The following is a 20009-nucleotide window of genomic DNA, read 5'->3' on the forward strand; positions in this document are numbered from 1 at the left end:
CTGCATGCAAGGACGTCAGTTTACCGGTGGCATTGGACAAGAGAGGGGAGCGCGTTGAATGTGGCGAGGACTTTGGGGTTGAAGAGCTGTCAGGGGGGCCAGTGAGCATCATCGTGAGTCATGGGGGAATGATGGGTCGAGGGAGTAGTTAAACAGGCATCGGAGATTAAAGATAGATTGACATGCTTGGAGAGTTCCGATGGAGGTTGGTATCCTGAGGTCATGTAATGCTTTAAAGCGTTAAAGATTGGAATCCTTCAGGTCAACATTGATCATGGATACGACAGTTCCATAGGCTTTGAATACAAGCCACCCGGGTATTGCGAAAACCTGGAGGAATCCTACGAATCGTCACTGAGGGGGAGTTTGCTCACAACTTGGCTGTGCAATCAGCGTGATACGCCGCAGCCTGAATACTAGTCCGCAGCGCCGCAATTGTACATAAAGCTGCAATGCGCAAGGAGACGACGTCGCAGCCGTATCCACACCTTGTGAATAGTCAAGCTCAAGATACAAGTGTTAAGTGCATAACTAATTTGAAGCCCCTTTGGCTCCTTTGTTTGGTCCCAGCCTCCAAAGTACACAGCAAGCAGCCAGTTGCCTCATTTCCGCTCACATCCAGCCCTTGACGATCACTTTAACGCTCCCTCTTTTGAACTACTAGAATATGGCGACAGGTCCATCTGGCCTCGGCTCAGAAATCGTTAGCGTTATCAACAAACTTCAGGATGTCTTTACATCCATAGGGTCCTCGGGAGCTTCAATAGATTTACCACAAATTTGCGTACTCGGCAGTCAGAGTAGCGGGAAGAGTAGCGTTCTAGAGGTGCTTTCGTGTTTTTCTTTGTCTTGCTTGCCATAAATGATTGTGTTGTTGCCAACTAGAACATCGTAGGTCGAGACTTCTTGCCTCGTGGGACTGGTATTGTGACCCGGCGGCCACTGGTACGAGTTCAATGATAGTAAAGAGATGTTACAATTGACGCTTTACACAGGTGCTGCAACTTATCAACAGGCCCGCTGTGCCAGGAGGTACGTCTTACTTTGTTCCTCAATCGGCGCTTGTTTGAGACTTAAAGCGACCGCAGCAGCACAGGTGAACGGCGTCGACAAAGGGACGGACAAAGCCGCCAATCCAGACGAATGGGGCGAGTTCCTCCACCTCCCTGGCGAGAAGTTTTTCGACTTTACTAAGATTAGAGATGAGATTGTCCGCGATACGGAGGCGAAGACGGGCAAGAATGCGGGCATATCCCCTCAACCCATCAACCTCCGTATATTTTCGCCAAACGTCTTGACCCTCACACTCGTTGATCTTCCTGGGTTGACGAAGGTGCCGGTGGGAGACCAACCTCGAGATATTGAGAAGCAGATTAGGGATATGCTGATGAAGTATATCATCAAACCCGGCTGTATCATTTTGGCTGTCACGGGCGCCAACACTGATTTGGCCAACTCGGACGGGTTGAAGATGGCACGCGAGGTGGATCCCGAGGGCACGAGGACGATTGGTGTTCTCACCAAAGTCGATCTCATGTGGGTACCCTATTTTCAGTCGTTGGTTTCACAAATCAAACGCTGCATGAAACAGGGACAAAGGAACAGACGTAGTTGAAATTTTGGCCGGCCGAATCATTCCTCTGCGCCTTGGATATGTCCCCGTCGTGAATCGAGGACAGCGCGACATTGAAACTAACAAACCTATCAGTGCGGCTCTCGACAATGAACGTGAGTTCTTTGAGAACCACCCCTCATACAAAGGCAAGGCCCAATTCTGTGGCACCCCATTCCTGGCTCGCAAGCTCAACATGGTAGATTCTTCAAACTTCCTTGTATTTCCCTGATTTTGACACATTCGTCACCAGATTCTCATGCACCACATCCGAGCAACCTTACCTGATATCAAAGGCCGAATATCGCAAAACCTTCAAAAGTTCAATGCTGAACTTCAAACACTCGGTGGTCCTTTGGGAGATGGAAACTCTGGCAACATCGTTCTGTCCGTCATCACCGAATTTACATCAGAATTCCGCACAACAATCGATGGTAATACCAATGACTTGTCATTGAACGAGCTTTCTGGAGGAGCCAGAATTAGCTTCGTCTTTCATGAGTTGTTTAACAATGGAATCAAAAGTATCGATCCCTTCGATCAAGTGAAGGACGGCGATATTCGGACGATCTTGTACAACTCTTCAGTCTGTTTACTTTTTTCTTCACTTGGTTCTACGAACTTACAACGTACAGGGTTCAACACCAGCTTTGTTTGTTGGGACTGCTGCATTTGAGGTAATCGTCAAGCAACAGATCAAACGACTGGAGGAACCTAGCATTAAATGCTGCCAACTGGTCTATGATGAACTAATTCGTATTCTTGGGCAACTTCTAAGCAAAGTGGTAGGTGCTATCACATTTCTGAGCCTTGACTCGCTTATGAAGGTTCTTTGTAGCAAGCATTCAGACGGTATCCTGCTCTTCGTGAACGTTTCAATGCTGTTGTGGTCAATTTTTTCAAAAAGTCCATGTCTCCGACCACGAAGCTGGTGTCAGACCTCGTTGCGTACGTACAGAATTTCTTTCAGTGGCTGCCATTTATCTTGAATTATTATTTTGACAGCATGCAAGCTTGCTATGTTAACACCACGCACCCTGATTTCATTGGTGGTCATCAGGTCAGAACTTAGTTCACAAGCATTTGTCCAGCGATTGATTCATCCTTTGCTTTCAGGCCACCGCTCTCGTAACGGAGAAGCTCAATGCTGCTAAGCCCCCACCAGCGGCAAACGACCCCAAGGCTGCTCGAGCACGCCTAAACAACGACAAAGATCTCGATGTTGATGCCAAAAGGGAGGAGCAAAGTTTCTTTGGATCCTTTTTCGCTGCGAAAACAGGTACTGCGACTAAGAAGAAAGGCGCCGCCGTCATGGAGGCCCCGCCCCCGATGATCAAACCTCAAAGCGCGCTGAACGAGCGTGAGACAATGGAAACGGAGGTCATCAGTTGCGTATTTTGCCTTGAGTTACTGCTCAACAGTTTTATTGACTCTTTAACCTTGCAGAAACGTTGATCCACTCCTACTTTAATATCGTGAAACGAGAGATGATTGATATGGTCCCCAAAGCTATTTCGTTGACCCTGGTCTCGCATTCGAAAGAGAACTTGCAACGAGAATTGTTACAGGAGCTGTACAAGCCTGAAGTTTTGGACGACCTCTTGAAAGAGAGCGAGTTTGTAGTCAGCCGAAGGAAGGAGGTGCTGAGTATGGTCCAGGCGCTCAACAAGGCGGAAGAGTGGGTTTTTTTCTCTGCCTCCCCTACATGTATCGCTGACGGTATCTCGCGATTAGGATCGTCGCTGGTGTATAGATCTCGAATGGATGACTTCGTCTGACGGGTCTGTTCCCTTTGTCAGGTGGAGGGGTGGTTCCATCTTCTTTAGCCCGCAGACAAGGCACTTTCTACTTTACCCCATCTTCATTATGTCACATTCATCGCGTATACGTATCATAATACATACCCTCTACACCCCTGTCAATTCTCGTTCAGATTTGTCTGCGACACCTAGATTACCGAGGGCTGAAAATCGTTACTTCTGTTCATCCAGTCAATGGTCTTTCTGACACTCGCCAACGAGAATATGTGTGGGGACATGTATACATGTATCTATGTATACAGTATGTGACAGATGGCAGAACCATAAGATGACGACCAATGTTCATCACATACCATTCCGTAACTGACATCGTCGAAGAATACATAAGTAACATGAATCGAGCTTTACGAACGTAGAAAAGGGGTGACAATGGAGGTCCCAACCACCAAGGAAAAAACGTGGGGGTGTTTCAAAGAAAAACACGGATGGGGTTATCCTGGGTTATTCTACTTATAAGTGAAGGGTTGGCAAAGGGTTGGTGGGCGCCAAAACCATAAATAGAACACAACCAGGGTTTCCTAAGGCTTGACGCCAAAGATTGAACAGAACACATGCAATGCCGTGCACTTGGCCAGATGTGGATTTAGAGCCATGAACGCACGAAAGCAGAAGTGAGGACAAAGCGAGGAGCCTAAGAATGATGGTGGTTGTCAGGGCGATTAGCGGCCAACGATGAGATCCAGTATTATTCGAAACCCGAAGCTCCAGCAGCTCAACATAACAGGCAAGATGGAACGAGAATTATAGCTCGTACATTGTCCATGTGTTCGGAACCCATGAAGGAGGGGAGCATAGCGGCGGGCAGTGGGCGGCTGGGAGAGTAAGACAAAGGGAGGAAGGTTACGTAAGACAATGACTCAATCAGCGGAGTTTTAAAGTTGAAACGTATATAAGACGGGCATTCGCCTCTTCAATTTCCCCCTTTCCCCCATCACTTCACTTTCCCACGCTCTGCTGTAAATTTTAGTCCATGTCTTTCGCCCTTCCCGCTCGTCAGATCACTTTTGGACGCACAAACCCAGCCTCACAGCAACAACAACCTTATCAGCTTCAGCAGCAACAGCAACCGTATCAGCAACACGGTCTAGCGCTTCCCGGTGGCAATCCTTATCTCTCACAACCAACCACAAACGGTGGACTTGCCCTTCCTGGACCGTCACCCCTATCCAACTCATTTACTCAACCACAAACTCAAAACAAGCCTTCTTCGCCGCCTGCCACTACCAATGCTGTTGCAGGACCTTCGTCCCCTTCAACCTCCGTTCCATCTACCTCTGCACCCCTCACCCTTGAGCAACAGCATATCACTGCCGTAGAAGGCATCGTACCCACCCTTCAGAACATTGTCGCGACGGTGAATTTAGACTGCCGCCTTGATTTGAAGACCATCGCACTCCATGCTCGTAACGCTGAATATAATCCAAAGGTTGGTATTGACTATTTTCTAACACGCAACACGTCGAACTGTTCGTCTTGTTCGCGTTTTTAGCGTTTTGCAGCCGTTATCATGCGTATTCGTGAACCGAAGACGACTGCTCTTATTTTCGCGTCTGGCAAGATGGTCGTGACTGGCGCCAAGTCAGAAGACGATTCACGCCTTGCGTCGCGCAAATACGCGCGTATAGTGCAAAAGCTTGGTTTCGACGCGAAGTTTTCCGAGTTCAAGATACAGAACATTGTCGGGAGTTGTGACGTCAAGTTCCCCATTCGCTTGGAGGGCTTGGCTTACAGTCACGGACAGTTCAGCAGTTATGAACCCGAGGTATGTCTTTCCTTGAGATCGCGTTACCGTGACTCACGCAGCGGTGTAGTTGTTCCCTGGTCTTATCTATCGTATGATTAAACCCAAGGTCGTGTTGCTGATCTTCGTGTCGGGCAAGATTGTCTTGACAGGAGCTAAGGTGAATAGTTTTCTTCCTTTTTTTCTTCTCGCCGCCCTTTGCGCATGGCTTGATCATCATTTATGAGATCAAGTTATGATTTTCATGGTGGATAGAAAGTGCTTTATGGCTCGAGTTCAGTGGAGCCGGTTTGAACCCATCCGCTGACACTCTTTTGCTTTCTCGCGACCCTCAGGTCAGAGAAGAGATTTACACCGCCTTCAACACGATTTACACTGTGTTGTGCGAGTTCCGCAAGCCTTAATATGTCTGGCGACCGCGCATCATTCCCATCCTTCCACCTTACGCGTCGTTGTTCGACTGGATCTCGATCGCTCTTCCTATCGTCTCTACTGTGCGCCAGGTGGGAGATCATAAAGGCGAGTCCTATAAAATGCCCTACGCAATCTTCATCATCGGGGCGCAGGGAGACATGGAATGTAGTGCACATCCCTTTCTGCCATCTGTTACCCCCTTCTTTGTCGTCGGCTTCTTGGGGTCAAAACATTCATCATAATCTTATACTTCCCAATTTTTCAATTCTGCACATTAACCATCATCCCCCCCACCCATCCATCATCTGTTACGGACTCATCGCAAACAACCAACGCTACATACATACACTACAGTACATCTACATTGATTCGCAATATACACTGTTTCCAGAATACCTCATTCGATGTACCCAGTCGAAGCTTGCTTGTTGTACCTTCGAAATACCCTCGAAAAAAAAGACTTGTGCTGAAGTAGAGATCGAGTATGGTGGAAAGCCCACGATTATTCAACGTGTGTAATTTATTATACTGAGTCTAAAGATAAAATAGCCGATTCATCCGACCAAGTGGTCGTTACACCCGGGAAGATCCACCAGTCGCCCCCCTAGTAAGAGGTAGGATCCCGGCGAAGGTGACGAGAGATCGAAAAGAATGCCGCATACAGCAACGAGGCGACTCAATGGCTTCCGGTCGTACTTATCTCCTCGCTGAACGACTTTTCAAAGTTGTTCGAGTTGTGACCGTAGGCAATACTCCCGTCGTCCGACTCACGGCGTAAACCAATGCTCCGTGTAGAGGACACCTTCCATTCCAGCACACCGCTCGCGGTGGCAACAGTGATGTCCCAAGTCCATGCGCAATCTTGGGACATCCTGAGCGCGATGAGCATGCATGTTATTGTCTGTAAGCGATGTGTCAGTGAAACACAGAAGTTTTGTAGGTGGCCAGTAACAACTTACAACAATGTATGGGTATGGTTTTAAGAAGATATCCTGAGCCCAACTGTTACTCGCCAAAGTGACCATGTAGCAAAATGACCAAAGCGTAAGAAAGGCTCCACTCTCCACGAATATGGTGGTTCCGGAAGTATAAAAGGAAGCCTGAAGTTTCCCCATAACTTTCTCCACGGTGCCCCTGAGCGTATGAAGGCGAAGGGCGATGAGGATGGTAAAAATGAAGCTCAGAGAAATGCAGAGAACGTAGAGAGTCAGGTTGTACGTTGACACATGCGCAGCCCATCTTGTGGAATTCGGTTGAGTTTGGGCGATCATGACCAGCAATGACATGCCTTGGAAACGATCAATGAGACAGAAAATGAATCGAAAAAGCAACATACCGAGACGGGCCATGTAGATGGGTAGAGGAATGAATAGAAGCCACCATTCATAATTCCACACTACCATCATCCTGTACATCTAGATGCGTGGTTAATTATCGAGTCGTAATTCGTGAGTCATGACACCTACCATGAACAAGTCGCCGAACCAAGGAATAAGCGTGGTGCTTTACCGCAAAAATAATTAGCACTTGTGAATGTCGTTGGGAGAGGAACTTCATACCAAATTTGGCTCATGACGTTAACCCATTGACCACTGTTTTCTCTCTCGTATGCTTCCACCCCGGCGGGATAGTCCCGGTGAACAACGTAAACCATTTCAGCGAACTTTGCTTTCCCTCCAACTGCAATAGTTGTCAATAGGAAGAGAATCGAAGAGTAGATCACAATTCCAAAGAAAACACGACCACGCTTGGGACGAGAAAGAAGGGCCTGCGTGACTTGGATACAGAGCATTAATAAAACACCTTGAAAAAAAATTATATCAGTTCAAACGCATGCAATCGAATTCTCGAACCATCTCACCATAGGCAAGAACAGCCAAAACGAACCCATCGAAGCACGCTTGATCGGTGGCAGGAATATCTCCGACAGCTGAACTCTCCGCCATACCAATGTCGTTGGGTAGGGGACCAAAGCCCGAATAGGTGCACAAAGGCGTTGAAGCAGAAAAAAGAATTGAATAGAGCGTAAAGCAGCTGCCAGGTTATGATAGTTTATAAACCTTGCCGGCTCTCTTCGGCTTTCTCGCGATGATGAGATTTCGCAGGTGTTGATGGATGCATGGTCAAAGGGACACTAGTGATGTCCATCACATCGAGTGAGAGGTATCTGAGGTGAAAACGCGGTTGTCGGCCTCGTTTTCATCAGTGGAAGACACTGAAACTTGGTGATCCATCATAAAAGTTCGAAGGGTAGCTTGACCCGGCCGCCAGGCTGGCTTCCTGGAACATTGTGAAAAAAGACTTCTCCGTTATTCAACCGTTGTTCGTTACTCGTGTTGAGTAACTCCTTGGGGCTTGTGGTGGTGAAAGTAGTAAGTAAACGGTTATTCGGCGTAATCGGTGTTATTCTTGGGCAATCCCTTTAGGGGCTTCTCCGAAAAGCACAGCTCTACATACACACTTGTCCTCAACGTTCATCTTCCTTGGAGCTGGCTCCTTCACTATATAGTATACCCCCATATCCCTAATTCAACTTCAATGCATCCAGTCACTCTCGCTGCCTTCCTAGCTCTAGGCCTCTTAGAGCCAACACCTGGATTGGGAAAATTTATCTTCGACGCCGCTCACTTTCAGAACCTCCCTCCTGTCGACAGTCAGAATCTCGAGCCGCGATATCTAACAAACGAAGGCGTCCAATTATCCTTGAAAGAGCGGGACTCCATTTGCGATGTGGAACCGTACGACCCCCCGCCTATCACAGATCAGACATTCCCGGCTTTCGACCAGAACGTAGCAAATGTTTACCGCTACAGGCAACAGCAAGCGGTGAATTTAGGTTCTTGGTTAGCTTTTCATTAATCGCTTGCCCGCCTTGTGTCAATGTCATTGTAGGTTTGTGCATGAAAACTGGATGACACCCTCCGTGTTTGACTGTGCGGCTGGGAAGAAACTTTCTGAAATCGATATCGCAACTGGATGGGGCTCAACCACCTCTGCTCGAGCTGTTCTGGAACGCCATTGGGATACCTTTATTATGGTCTCTGACTTCGAATATCTTGCTAGTATCGGAATCAACACCGTTCGACTGCCAATCGGCTATTGGAGTCTTGGTCCGGGTTTCTTGGCTGGAACGCCCTTTGCTAACGTTGCTGATGTCTATCAAAATTCTTGGTCAAGGGTCATCCGTGCAGTCAACTGGGCTGGACACTACGGCATCGGCGTACTTATCGACTTGCATGGAGCGCCTGGCAGTCAAAACGGAGAGCCACATTCCGGAGTGTCCGACCATCAGATAAACTTATTCAATAATCCGGATAACGTGGATAAAACGATCAACGTTTTGACTTTTCTGGCACAGACGTTTGCTAGCGTTACCAACGTGGTCGGACTAGAGCTCTTGAATGAACCCCAGTATAACTCTGTTCTTGAAGATTTCTGTACGTCGGAGTCAAACCTGTGAAAAGATGGATACCTGACGCCAATCTACAGATACTCGCGCTATTGCTGCGATACGAAGCACTTCATCGGCCTCTGAGTTCCTTCCTATTTATGTGCATGACGGGTTTGACCTTGAACGGTTCAGTGCGTTCGTATCAAAAAGGAGTGACTTCGTGATCCAGGACCATCACTCCTACTTTGTCTTCACCCCTTCAGATATCGAGGAGCCTGCGTCTCAACACACGAACGATGTTACTCATGGCATTGCTTCCTCTCTGGCTAATGTATCCTCGGGTCAACGGTGCAACCTTGTCGTCCACGAATGGTCTTGTGCCTTGACCGATCAAAGTCTCGCTGGCGAATCGAACAAGGACAAAGCACGCAAAGACTTCTGTGCTGCGCAGATGAAGGTGTATCAGGGTACTACTGCCGGCTGGGCATTCTGGTGTAGGTCTCCTATTGTTCAATAAAGGCCCAAACGATGGTATTGACATTGAGCAGCGTACACGAAAGAAGAGTGCGATCCTAGTTGGTGTTTCAAGGCAGCTGTCGGATCTACTCTTCCTTCGACCTTTTTCTTATATGGCCAGACATCGAAGTCGATCGCAGGTCGGTCTACCGCAGAAGTTACTGATATTAACACTCTTTCGGACATCCTCTCGCCAACTACAGATTTAAACATTGATCATGATCGTTACTATGGGCTAGCGGGACGTCGTTTTGCTGCTATACATGCTCGTGACAATTGGGGAGATATGACGGATGCAGAGAGATCCAGCTCTCAAGGATACGATGACGGCTTTCGCACCGCAGAATTCTTCGCCTCACACAATATGTCGAAACTCGGCTTCACTGGACAATACGCCGCAGATTCTGTTAAGGCTCTTGGCCCAATTATCACACCTTCGACGGTGGGTAACTACACTGATGGGTTTATGCACGGTCTACAGGATGGTGAGGCTGCGGCGGCCTCTGCATATAACTAGACCATTGTCAAAGGGATGTCCTATCGTGTTTCTATACCACTTCTTCGATTTGTACTTTTTGTTACGGGTTGGCAACGAATACATGTACATGGGTAACTTTACCTGCCTGTTACGTCGAAATCAGCAGCATCGAAAAGTTCCCACCTACTACTCATGAATTGACTGATGTCGGTGCCATTTTCTCCACGCAACCTCATCCACTTTGCAATCTCACTACTGACAAATCCTCGATATTTCTGGTCTCTCGCTTCTCTGGTCATTATCGGCGATGTAATTCTCACAGAGCTCGTCATTCGCTTCATCCCATGTCAGCAGATTCTTCGTTGGGCGCTCATTAACACGCACTGACGATAAATATTGTGTTTGCAGACACGGAGATCGACTGGGAAACATACATGATTCAAACAGAATTGTATATCAATGGACAGCGCAACTATACACTGATCACAGGTCCCACCGGTCCGCTAGTGTAATTTCATCTGTCTTTGGATTTACGCGTCAATTCACAAGAGCCTTGTTAGCTACCCTGCGGGACACCTGCGTATCCATCAGGTTCTCTACGACGTAACCGATTCAGGCAAGAACATACGGCTTGCCCAACACATTTATGCTCTCCTCTACGCCGCAACAGTGGTTCTTACGTGCAGCATCTACCGTAAAGCGCGTAACATCCCAAACTGGGTTCTCCTCCTCTTACCTTTGAGCAAAAGACTGCACTCCATCTTTGTTTTGCGCTTGTTCAACGATTGTTGGGCTGTTTTCGTGATGCAGGCCGCAATTCTGGCATTTCAGAATGGATTGGATGATACGGGGTGCTTGCTCTTCAGGTATTCATTTCTTTGAACCTGCACTCTTTTCGAACTAACAAGTGTTTCATGCAAGTGCTGCATTATCCATCAAAATGTCAATTCTTCTTTACCTTCCTGGCCTCCTTGTGATCCTCTTCAAGCGCAAAGGACTTGTCGCGACTTTCATACGCCTTCTGTCCATTGGAGCTCTTCAGGCATTTTTTGCACTTCCATTCTTACAAGAGGATCTTTGGGCATATGTACGGCTTGCGTTTGATCTTGGGAGAGTCTTTTTGTACAAGTGGACCGTTAATTGGAGATTTCTTGATGAACAAACATTCTTGAGTCCAACTTGGGCAAGGACCTTGATGGCCGGACATATCATTACCTTGGTCGCGTTCGGCCTTTTCAGGTGGTGCAAACCTGATGGAAGTGTCTGGGCTGTACTCGCTCGCGGATTTAGACGCCCCTTGCATCCCGCAGGGCTCGCACCGGTGACTCCTGACTGTGAGCTGTTTTCACCCGCATCCAGTTGTATTTCTGACATCTATACTCCTTCATTAGATGTTGCCACTGTCCTCTTCACCTCCAATCTTATAGGAATAATATTTGCTCGCTCACTCCACTACCAGTTTTATTCGTGGTACGCGCAGCAGATACCCTTCTTAGCATGGAGGACGCGTTATCCCTGGGTTTTCAAGTGCGTGATCGTTATCTGTCAAGGGTTCACCATTAAGACTTTGTCGTTTTAGGATTGCGATCGTTGCGGCTATTGAATATGCATGGAATGTATTTCCGTCAACAACACTGTCTTCTGGTATATTATTTGCCGCCAACTCGCTCCTTCTGGTAGGAATATGGCGACGGCTTGTCAATGTCAGGTAGTACTCAGCACTAAGTAGTTTTAGTACGTCACGTGTAGTGGACTGAACAATTGCAATCTCAACTGAGTCAACTCCCAACAACCAGCAGATATGCCATGGCCAGGGTATGTCTTCGACACATTTGAGGCCATTTCCGGAGGGGTGAACGCGCCAACCGATGAATCACTCTTCTATGGACCTTACAACACACTCTTGGGCTATCTATTTCCACCCACCGAGCTCTACATGATATCCCCACAGTGCAAGCGACCACCTGAGGGCTCGTCTATCGATTTTACCGCAGTCTTCATTGTCCAAAAGGCATCTCGTCCCGTGTTCTTTCTTGAAATCAAGCCGCCCGGATCCTATGCACATCGATCGTCCCGCGCTGCCGCCGACAATCAGATGAGGACACAATTCTTTGATCTTTTGTCGATCGAGTGGACCTCCCTGTGATCCATGGCGTAAGCGCCCTTGGAACCCGCCTTTGTTTCTACTCGTATCATCGCGACAATGAGACGTTGACCCCTCCTCCCATCCCTCGGGATGCTGGGTTGATGACCGACGTTGCACCTGCTGCATGGTGGGATATCGATCTATTGTCAGAAGAGGGCGTGAAACGGATGACCGACGTTGCAATTGCCGTGAAGAGTATGGTGGCCCGACATCAATGGTAAGATCCTGCATTATTTCTAGAATCCTCGATGACCTCCTTCTCTAGGTAATTATCCGATTCCCAGCGTGCACGTCTCGACGAGAATCATGTGCTTTCTTTACTATGTATACACTTCTGAGACGAATAGAAATCATGCTCAATAACACCCAATATCATCCACAGAGAGGAATTCGGAGAAACTATCAAATTAGCCGATCAAAAGTTAAGATCCTGATTGTTCAGACATAATAGACATGCGATGGGCACAATGAATTTCGACGCCGAACACATCAACCTCTATTTTTTGACCTCTTGTGGTGTTTCTTTGGCATACCAGCCTCGACAACGTCGTCATCACGATCTTTATCGTCTCGTCCCCCACCGTCATCTCTACCTCTTTTGCGATTGTTACTTTTCGACCCTTGCTCTCGAAGCTCCGTCGCTGCGAGCCTAGCAGCCTCGCTCACTCTTTCTTTGAGTAGGGCGATCTCTTCGGGATCTGTTGGCCACAGTTCCATTTTCTTTCCGACAACTTGCTCTATTCGTTGTACAAGCTCGACATCATATTGAGTGACAAGCGTTATTGATTTCCCCGCACGTCCAGCACGAGCGGTCCGTCCCACTCTGTGAATATAGTCCTTTGAATGTGTTGGAATGTCAAAATTGATGACAATGTCAACGGAGGGAATGTCCAGACCGCTGTATCATTTTCTTAGTTCAAAATGAGGGCTTGATACCACCTGAGCTCACCGACTGGCCACATCTGTTGCAACAAGGACTCTTCGCCCGCCACTCTTGAATTTTCCCAAGGCACCTAAACGTTGGCTCTGACTCAACTGTCCGTGTAATGGAACTGCAGGAAAACCAAGAGTGCGCAGGATAATAGAAAGTCTGTGAATACTCTTGAGTTCCACGAAAAAGATTGAGAGATAGAGTCGCCTGACCTCTGCGCGTCGTGGACAGTTCGGGTAAACATAATGATCGAGTTTTGTGCAAGAGAATTGATCAGATAAATTAAATATGCATCCTTGTCTTTCAAAGGCATCAAGAGATAGTATTGAAGGAGGGTTGAGACTGTTTGATATCTACCATGGCAAAATGAGAAACGTGACGGTAAAAGTTTTGACGAAACCAACTTTGATGATACCTCTATTCGGACGGGATTTGACAAACTTGCTCTTTGCAGCTTGGCCACTTTGGTGGTCATAGTTGCGGAGAAAAGGTATGTCGTGCGCTCTTTTGGAATGACTTTTAATATTTTGTCAATGCTTGCACCAAAGTCTAGATCCAGCAGACGGTCGGCTTCATCAAGAACCTTCCAGATAGCAATGAATAAAACAGACATAGACAATTCAAAGTCGGGACACACCAAGAATTTGATACTTCTCAGGCTGAATCCCTTCGTTTCTTCTAGATGTTGCATTAGACGACCAGGCGTTGCAACTACAATATGCGGACGCTTGGCCAGAGCAATCGCCTGAGCTGGCATATCCATCCCTCCGACAATAACGGCGCATCTAGCCCCCATCGCTGAGCCGAGGGACTCGAACTGCTGCGATATTTGATAGGCCAGTTCACGAGTGGGAGCAAGTACGCACGCGAAAAGACCTTTAGGGTCTTCCCATAATTTTTGTAGAATAGGCAAAGCAAAAGCAGCAGTCTTCCCTGAACCTGTGGAGGCTACACCGATGATATCTCGGCCTTCGAGAGCATGCGGGAGGGATTCGACCTGGATATCGGTTGGTGTTTTGTAGCCAACCTGCTCGAGAGCTTCAAGAAGGGGATCAATGAGACCCAGAGATTTGAAAGTGACGGGTGGAGCGGGGGAGGTCGACGTGCTGGCGTCCTCGGGGGCAGGCATCCTTTAAAACTATAAAATGAGGTCTTCGATATTGTCGATGGTCAATATTTCGAGGATAATTTTCTTCCCACGGAAGAGCGTCATCGCAGACCATCACCGACACTCGGAACTGGATTGATATACAAGGTTGGCTGGAGAAAACGATGTCCAGCACGGCCCAACCGCTGCAGAGTCCTGTGCTCATCTCGTATTCGGCTCCTTCAACCTTTCTCGCGTCGCCGAACTGGAGCAAGGTGCACGCGGCCCTCCTCGCACAACTGCCCCTACGGAATATTCACTGGAAGTCGCCCTCAAGGGCTTCAGTCAGTACAATCCAGGAGCTCGATGTTACTCTCGTTTCGCTGGAGTCAGTAAGGGACGAACTCACATCACAGGTTCCTGTGACAGTACTTGAAAGACCACTTCTTCATATATATGTGGTATATTGCGAGGTAGCTATTCAATATCATCTCTTATTATCTCGTTGACAGCAATACATCAAAGGATAACGATCTAGAAACATATCGTACTGTCCTGAAGAAGCAAATCAAGGATTGGCATACGTCCGTCACGACGCGTAGAACTTCAGAATGGCTGATCCTCCAAATAATTCGACCAGAATCTCGTGCTCAAACTAGAAATGTCTTTCAACGTGGATCCGTTCTTGACAAGCTGAAAACCGATTTTAACACCGACAAACGCGATCGGTTAGTCTCGCCCAACGTCCAGGAATTGCCGCTAAGTGAGAGGCAGGTGTTTGCAGGTTAACTGGATCACCGGGAACGAGAACCCACTGGTCTGGGCGGAGTTCTTCAATAAAGTGAAGGATAGCCTGATGTTTGCATTCGACTCCGCAATCTCACAGCGGCAGGAAGAGGTCAAACGGTCCGAGAGTCAGCAGCAAATGCCCGGATGGAATTTCTGCACCTTCTTTATCCTCAAGGTATATTCAAATCGAGTCACTCATTTTTTACGTGGCTGAGTGTTCTTAGGAAAGCGTCGCAACATCATTCGAGGGCACGAATCTATTTGATGGAGCCCTTGTTCCGTACGACGAACTCGAGGATTCTTTCCATCTTGTCTGGAGAGAGAAGAATATGTCTTGGTTTGGAAACCTGATTAATCTAGGCCCTGCAGACGACTCATCACCCCTCCTGTCCATTACGAAAAAACCTTACCGCGATCTTATTCTCGCCAATACAATATCTGTCTTCGACTTCCGAATATACCTTCTCTCTCGTCAATGTGAACTCCTTGCGAAGCTAGGCCGTATTGCCGAAGTAACCCGAAGAGTCGGGTCTTTCCTTACCACTTTTGGTTGGCACCTGCGTGAGATTGAGGTGTGTTCACAACATGTCTATGAGGTTCTATGCTTATGGTCCAAATTGACAGGCATCTCTTCCACGATTCTTCATCGAGTCGTGGACCTACTCATCCGCGCTTACCGTGGTTGACCAATGTAACACTTGGTCGGCTGTCTACTGTTCGGATGAATCTGAACAAGCTTCATGCAATGCAGGGAAGGGAGAGTTGCTCGAAATGGCTCGGTCTCAGGTATGAATAACGGTGAAACTTTTCTTTACTATCTATATGACTTGAAGCTTGATAGAATTGGTGTGCTAGTGGGACACCTGCCTTCCACCCCCAATTTCTTTGTCTCCACATCATCGAAACCTTCACCTCGAACTGGCTCGGGTGGTAACATAACCAACGAAGACCTCCTCCGCGTCATTGCCGATCAATCTGCTTTCTATGAGACATATATTGCAATTACCAATCGTGCCATTGATATGTATACAAAGGCAGGTCGCCGGAAATTTGCCTTGAAACTTCATGGCAGCCTGGCAGCTTTAGATTTGTAAGCCACGGTAAGATTCTTTGAACTCTATCTGATGTCCCTTTTGTAGGTATCGCGGTAATCTTTCAGCTGCACTTTCGACGTATACCTCCCTTCCGGCTCACTACGCACCACATGTATGGACGTCTTTAGAATCCTACATGCTGTCCAGAGCCCTTGATACCCATGCCAAACTAAACAAAGAACAGGACGTGGAGTGGATACACATTCTTCTTGCGTTTTTGAAGACCTGTGTCGAACATCAAGGCTCGGAGATGCTGATGCCCGAGTCGGACAAGTTGGAGTATGTGTCGAATCTTGTGAAGGCAATGAAGTTGTCCGCCTCCCGATTAGATTCAGGTGAATATGACGTGATCCATCGGCTCTTTTTTCGCTGACTTCCACAGAGATTTAGCACACCCTGACCATTCCTCTGTTTCCGTATCGGTGTCCGGTCGTGCACGATTGGCCAAAACGAGAGACGGATCGTATTTGGACGTCACACTCCGAAACCTTCTACCCTGTGTGAGACTCCTTACCTCTTTCTGTCATTAATTTCCGTACTGAATAACATCGAAGTCATTTCCAGCGGATGAAATAATTGTGACATTGAGCGGTCGAGATGCAGAAAAAATTCGCTTTACGTCCACTGTGAAGGGACTTCCGCCAGGGAAAACATCTTTGGCTTTATTTTGCCCGGTAGGATTTTTTTTTTGGACTTAGACTTCTTACTTATCTGAGAAGTAGACTCCATCTGCAGGGACTTTTCTCCTAGACTCTACTGAGATTCGGGTAGCACGTTTATTCCTAAAGCAAACTCGACGGAAAACGGGAAAGGCCCCCACATCTTCCAAGCCTGGAATCCTTGTTCGAATACCACCCGATTTGTTTGCTTTGAATGTACGGATTTCCCAATCGGGTCGCAGTGAGCAGTTCTGGGTTTAACCTGCAAAGCACGCTTCTCACCACTGATATGTAGTTCAACTTGGAAAACCACCTTCGTTGATGGCCATTCTGTCGACGGGAAGGAACCATGTTTCACGAATTAGTTTTCGGTTATCCGCACCGTCCATCACTTTTCGATGTCAAGAGGCCGCTTTAGGCAAAAGTAACTTGTCTCGACCGATAGGAACATTCAAAGTGAGCTGATGGTCAGAGTCCCAGATGCAACAGATGTTACGTTGGAGGCCACTGAAGATCATATAGAGCTCAAGGATGTCGCCAAGGATACTACGGTAACATTTTCAATACCTCACTCCGATGCGTCAGCTTTCCATGCGATGGTACGCCCGCTCACCCTCAAAGCTACGTCTTGATTATGATTGATCGTTAGAAAGTCAATCTGGCCGTAGAGTATACGACAATTGACGAGCCTTCGTTATCGCGAACTGCGACCTTCGCGGGAGTGCTCGTGACTACTCTGCCTATCTCAGTCAATGTCGAAGACTTTTTCCGTGGCACGAGGTGAGCACTCCGTTTGCGACATCGAGCTTGCACCCATTGTTCTCTCAGGCTCATATCGAAGTTCACCGTTTCCACGACGAGTCACCAACATGTGCGGATTGCTGACGCTAGTCTGGACGCTCCAGACGGAGGCATTGACGGGGTGAAGATAACATCATGTTCGGCTAGGCGTGGTGTTTTTGTTAGTGCCTCTTGACTGGCTGACCTTTCTCCTGCTTACAAGTTGACTAGACCGTAACGCCTGCTCAACCCGCCAACTTTCTTTTTGCATTGGATTCCGAACATGGACCTGGTAAGCTTTCAAACATGACATCCTTTGCCCCACTGACCCCCCTTTGTAGTGCGAGAATCGCTTACTTTGTGTATCAAGTATCGCATGCTGCGTGAAGGTCGTTCTTCCACTTTTTAAAGCCGGGGCTTGCCTCTAATCCATACTTACAGAGGTGGAGTCTGTGATTCAAGATCAAGTCCAGCTGGTCTTGGATGAAATACCAGATTCTCAGCAACATCGTCTCCCTTTAATAAACCACCTGGTCGAAGAGCTGGAGCGTGATGCAGCATGGGTAGACCTGTATGGAATCACTGGCGAACTCGTCGCTCCAGAATCATCAACTGGAGACGAACAGCTCCGTGAACTCTTAACAAGGGTTAAGAAGGTGGGAGAAGACGGATGCGTATACTTACCAGCTCTGCTAACCACCTATTCATAGCGGCTAAGTGAGCATACCCATCCTCATCCCTCAGAGAGGGAATGGCGGGAAATTAAGATCCCTGTGGATGTTCCTTACATGAATGTGAGATGCATGGTCACTTGGCAATCTTATCGTTGACCTTTCGCGCTCTCCAAGATTGTTGCTGCAGCATGCGTACGTCTAATATCAACACCATTTACCAACGCATCGTCTTCAGAGAAGTTTTCTCTGTACGCTGGGCAGCCCATATCAGCCAATCTTACGATACATACATCCTTCCATTGGGGCTCAACTGCACAAGATACTGGTCGTCGATACAATCTACGGTTCAATATCGAGGAAATGGTTAGGGAATGGCTGGTCAGCGGACCCAAACGGGGCGATTTCATCGCAATGGTGCTTTCCTTTCCTTTTATCCGGGATATGTGAATCTGACGTGAACATCATAGGATGGGGGAATTCATGTCATTCCCATAACTCTCATTGCTCTGCACCATGGGGAATTTTCGCTTCCCAAAGTCACCGTAACGGCTTTACCCATGGCAGGGGATGTGACTATGGGTTCCATGGCGGTTCCAAGCATAGAGACGTACCAAGTACATGGTGCAGAAAAAGTCTTGGTCCTTCCCCGTGGAGGGAGAAGCACATTTGTTGTTGGAATGGGCCCTGGTTAGAGGGTTATCCGTGTCGGACGTAGTCCAACGATTTTACGATGACGTCATCGTTCTGCGAGCCTGGTTGCATTCCCCTCGATAACTACTTTCTTGTACTGTTCAATACATTCTTGTAAAATTACGTGGCGGCTTGGATGATAAACCAAAAGGAGCGTAAGGGACGATTTTTTTCGTGTGATTGCCACGGATCAACGTTCTCGACCACTTTTTCTAACTTATGCGCGTCCAGCAACGCGTGCAGCCATGGATTCTACGCCACGGGTGGGCAGGATCTGGAGGACCGCGCGTATCTCAACGAGCATTATTGCATCGACGAGCACCTGATGACACCGGAACAGTTGGTCAGACGAGGCGACCATGTGTTGACACTCAATTACAGACTCGATTTAAGACTGACACCCTCAAGCTTCCACGGCGTGTCAACACTTCCTTATCTTTCCCCCCATCTATCAAGTCTAGATTATCTTCAAGGCTTAACGTTGCCACGATGTCCACCGCTGCTACGGCTCCCCCGGTCGATGAATACCGTCTTCCACTTGATGTCAAGCCCGTTCATTACGATGTGATAATCAAGACGGACCTTGAGCAATTCACCTTTGAAGGTGTCGTTAAAATCAAGTACGCATTTGATTTACGCACTTCATCGTCGTCCTCACATATCTCTCCAGCTTGGACGTCAAGACCGAGACTTCGAAAGTCGTTCTCAACACTGCCGAGCTTGATCTGAAGAAAGTGTACGCCTTATTTGTTTTCACGCGATGGGCATAGTTTGACTTCAAGATGAAGATCCGTTTATTCTGATGCCCTCCAAACGGCGCAGACTCCCATTGGTCAATCGGTTGATTTGGTCCAAGAGCGTATCGCTTACGAGCTGTCCACTCCGCTCCCTGCTAGTTCCAAAGCAGAGTTGAGCGTCAGCTTCAGTGGAAAGCTTACAGGCAACATGACGGGGTACTATAAATCGTCCTGGGAACACGAAGGAAAGACGAAGCACTACGCACTTACGCAATTTGAGGTTAGTCCATGGGAGATCCATCACGCCTGTGCTTATGATGCCCAACAAAACAGCCCACAGCCGCACGGCGCGCGTTCCCTTGCTGGGATGAACCCCTCCTGAAGGCCACTTTTGCTATCACCATGATTTCTCGAGCGGATACGGTCAACTTGAGCAACATGCCAGCTACT

General features: G+C 47.8%; 8 protein-coding genes across 8 annotated transcripts; 6 read left to right on the forward strand and 2 right to left on the reverse strand.

Annotated features, from left to right (window-relative positions):
* The first annotated feature begins 492 nt into the window (after positions 1-492).
* LACBIDRAFT_172764 (uncharacterized protein) lies at positions 493-3528 on the forward strand. The gene is made up of 12 exons (XM_001878165.1): positions 493-826; positions 886-945; positions 996-1032; positions 1089-1536; positions 1592-1811; positions 1866-2198; positions 2248-2397; positions 2451-2560; positions 2618-2672; positions 2729-2999; positions 3059-3290; positions 3347-3528. The coding sequence occupies exons 1-12, from the start codon at positions 668-670 to the stop codon at positions 3363-3365; spliced, it is 2094 nt and encodes a 697-aa protein (XP_001878200.1). The 5' UTR covers positions 493-667; the 3' UTR covers positions 3366-3528.
* Positions 3529-4720: 1192 nt separating this feature from the next.
* Positions 4721-5577, forward strand: LACBIDRAFT_148575 (uncharacterized protein; the record flags this gene model as incomplete). Its single annotated transcript, XM_001878166.2, has 4 exons — positions 4721-4858; positions 4922-5194; positions 5244-5333; positions 5509-5577. Coding segments are annotated over 4 exons (570 nt in total), but the record flags the coding sequence as incomplete, so codon positions are not given.
* Positions 5578-6263: 686 nt separating this feature from the next.
* On the reverse strand, positions 6264-7533 carry LACBIDRAFT_324894 (uncharacterized protein; the record flags this gene model as incomplete). The annotated part of the gene is made up of 6 exons (XM_001878530.1): positions 6264-6488; positions 6547-6875; positions 6924-7002; positions 7054-7090; positions 7147-7390; positions 7449-7533. The coding sequence occupies 6 exons, from the start codon at positions 7531-7533 to the stop codon at positions 6264-6266; spliced, it is 999 nt and encodes a 332-aa protein (XP_001878565.1).
* An 841-nt stretch (positions 7534-8374) lies between these two features.
* LACBIDRAFT_159097 (glycoside hydrolase family 5 protein) lies at positions 8375-9471 on the forward strand (the record flags this gene model as incomplete). Its single annotated transcript, XM_001878167.1, has 3 exons — positions 8375-8430; positions 8480-9034; positions 9105-9471. Coding segments are annotated over 3 exons (978 nt in total), but the record flags the coding sequence as incomplete, so codon positions are not given.
* A 705-nt stretch (positions 9472-10176) lies between these two features.
* ALG3 (glycosyltransferase family 58 protein) lies at positions 10177-11684 on the forward strand (the record flags this gene model as incomplete). The annotated part of the gene is made up of 6 exons (XM_001878168.1): positions 10177-10318; positions 10381-10480; positions 10533-10838; positions 10894-11306; positions 11364-11499; positions 11552-11684. 6 exons carry the CDS (start codon positions 10177-10179, stop codon positions 11682-11684), a joined length of 1230 nt encoding a protein of 409 aa, XP_001878203.1.
* Positions 11685-11768: 84 nt separating this feature from the next.
* Positions 11769-12118, forward strand: LACBIDRAFT_315881 (uncharacterized protein; the record flags this gene model as incomplete). The annotated part of the gene is made up of 1 exon (XM_001878169.1): positions 11769-12118. Exon 1 carries the CDS (start codon positions 11774-11776, stop codon positions 12116-12118), a length of 345 nt encoding a protein of 114 aa, XP_001878204.1. The 5' UTR covers positions 11769-11773.
* A 489-nt stretch (positions 12119-12607) lies between these two features.
* On the reverse strand, positions 12608-14178 carry LACBIDRAFT_324897 (uncharacterized protein; the record flags this gene model as incomplete). The annotated part of the gene is made up of 5 exons (XM_001878531.1): positions 12608-13016; positions 13068-13208; positions 13262-13402; positions 13454-13632; positions 13687-14178. The coding sequence occupies 5 exons, from the start codon at positions 14176-14178 to the stop codon at positions 12608-12610; spliced, it is 1362 nt and encodes a 453-aa protein (XP_001878566.1).
* A 143-nt stretch (positions 14179-14321) lies between these two features.
* Positions 14322-18824, forward strand: LACBIDRAFT_315884 (uncharacterized protein; the record flags this gene model as incomplete). Its single annotated transcript, XM_001878170.1, has 20 exons — positions 14322-14609; positions 14662-14864; positions 14911-15100; positions 15150-15497; positions 15550-15711; positions 15759-16015; positions 16065-16354; positions 16410-16519; positions 16574-16693; positions 16742-16919; positions 16974-17102; positions 17159-17277; positions 17328-17458; positions 17507-17639; positions 17690-17750; positions 17800-17847; positions 17900-18114; positions 18169-18252; positions 18307-18546; positions 18600-18824. The coding sequence occupies 20 exons, from the start codon at positions 14322-14324 to the stop codon at positions 18822-18824; spliced, it is 3531 nt and encodes a 1176-aa protein (XP_001878205.1).
* Between the last annotated feature and the right edge of the window lie 1185 nt (positions 18825-20009).

The sequence above is a fragment of the Laccaria bicolor genome, genomic scaffold, assembly GCF_000143565.1.
Source record: "Laccaria bicolor S238N-H82 LACBIscaffold_6 genomic scaffold, whole genome shotgun sequence".
Classification (NCBI taxonomy): Eukaryota; Fungi; Basidiomycota; class Agaricomycetes; order Agaricales; family Hydnangiaceae; genus Laccaria; species Laccaria bicolor.

What these genes read in the sequence shown, in the direction of transcription:
- LACBIDRAFT_172764 (XM_001878165.1), top strand. Translation starts at nt 668, where the DNA reads ATGGCGACAGGTCCATCTGGCCTCGGCTCAGAAATCGTTAGCGTTATC. An exon ending in CAGGCCCGCTGTGCCAGGAG is followed by an intron (nt 1,033 to 1,088) that starts GTACGTCTTACT and finishes AAGCGACCGCAG; the next exon opens with CAGCACAGGTGAACGGCGTC. An exon ending in ATTTCATTGGTGGTCATCAG is followed by an intron (nt 2,673 to 2,728) that starts GTCAGAACTTAG and finishes CTTTGCTTTCAG; the next exon opens with GCCACCGCTCTCGTAACGGA.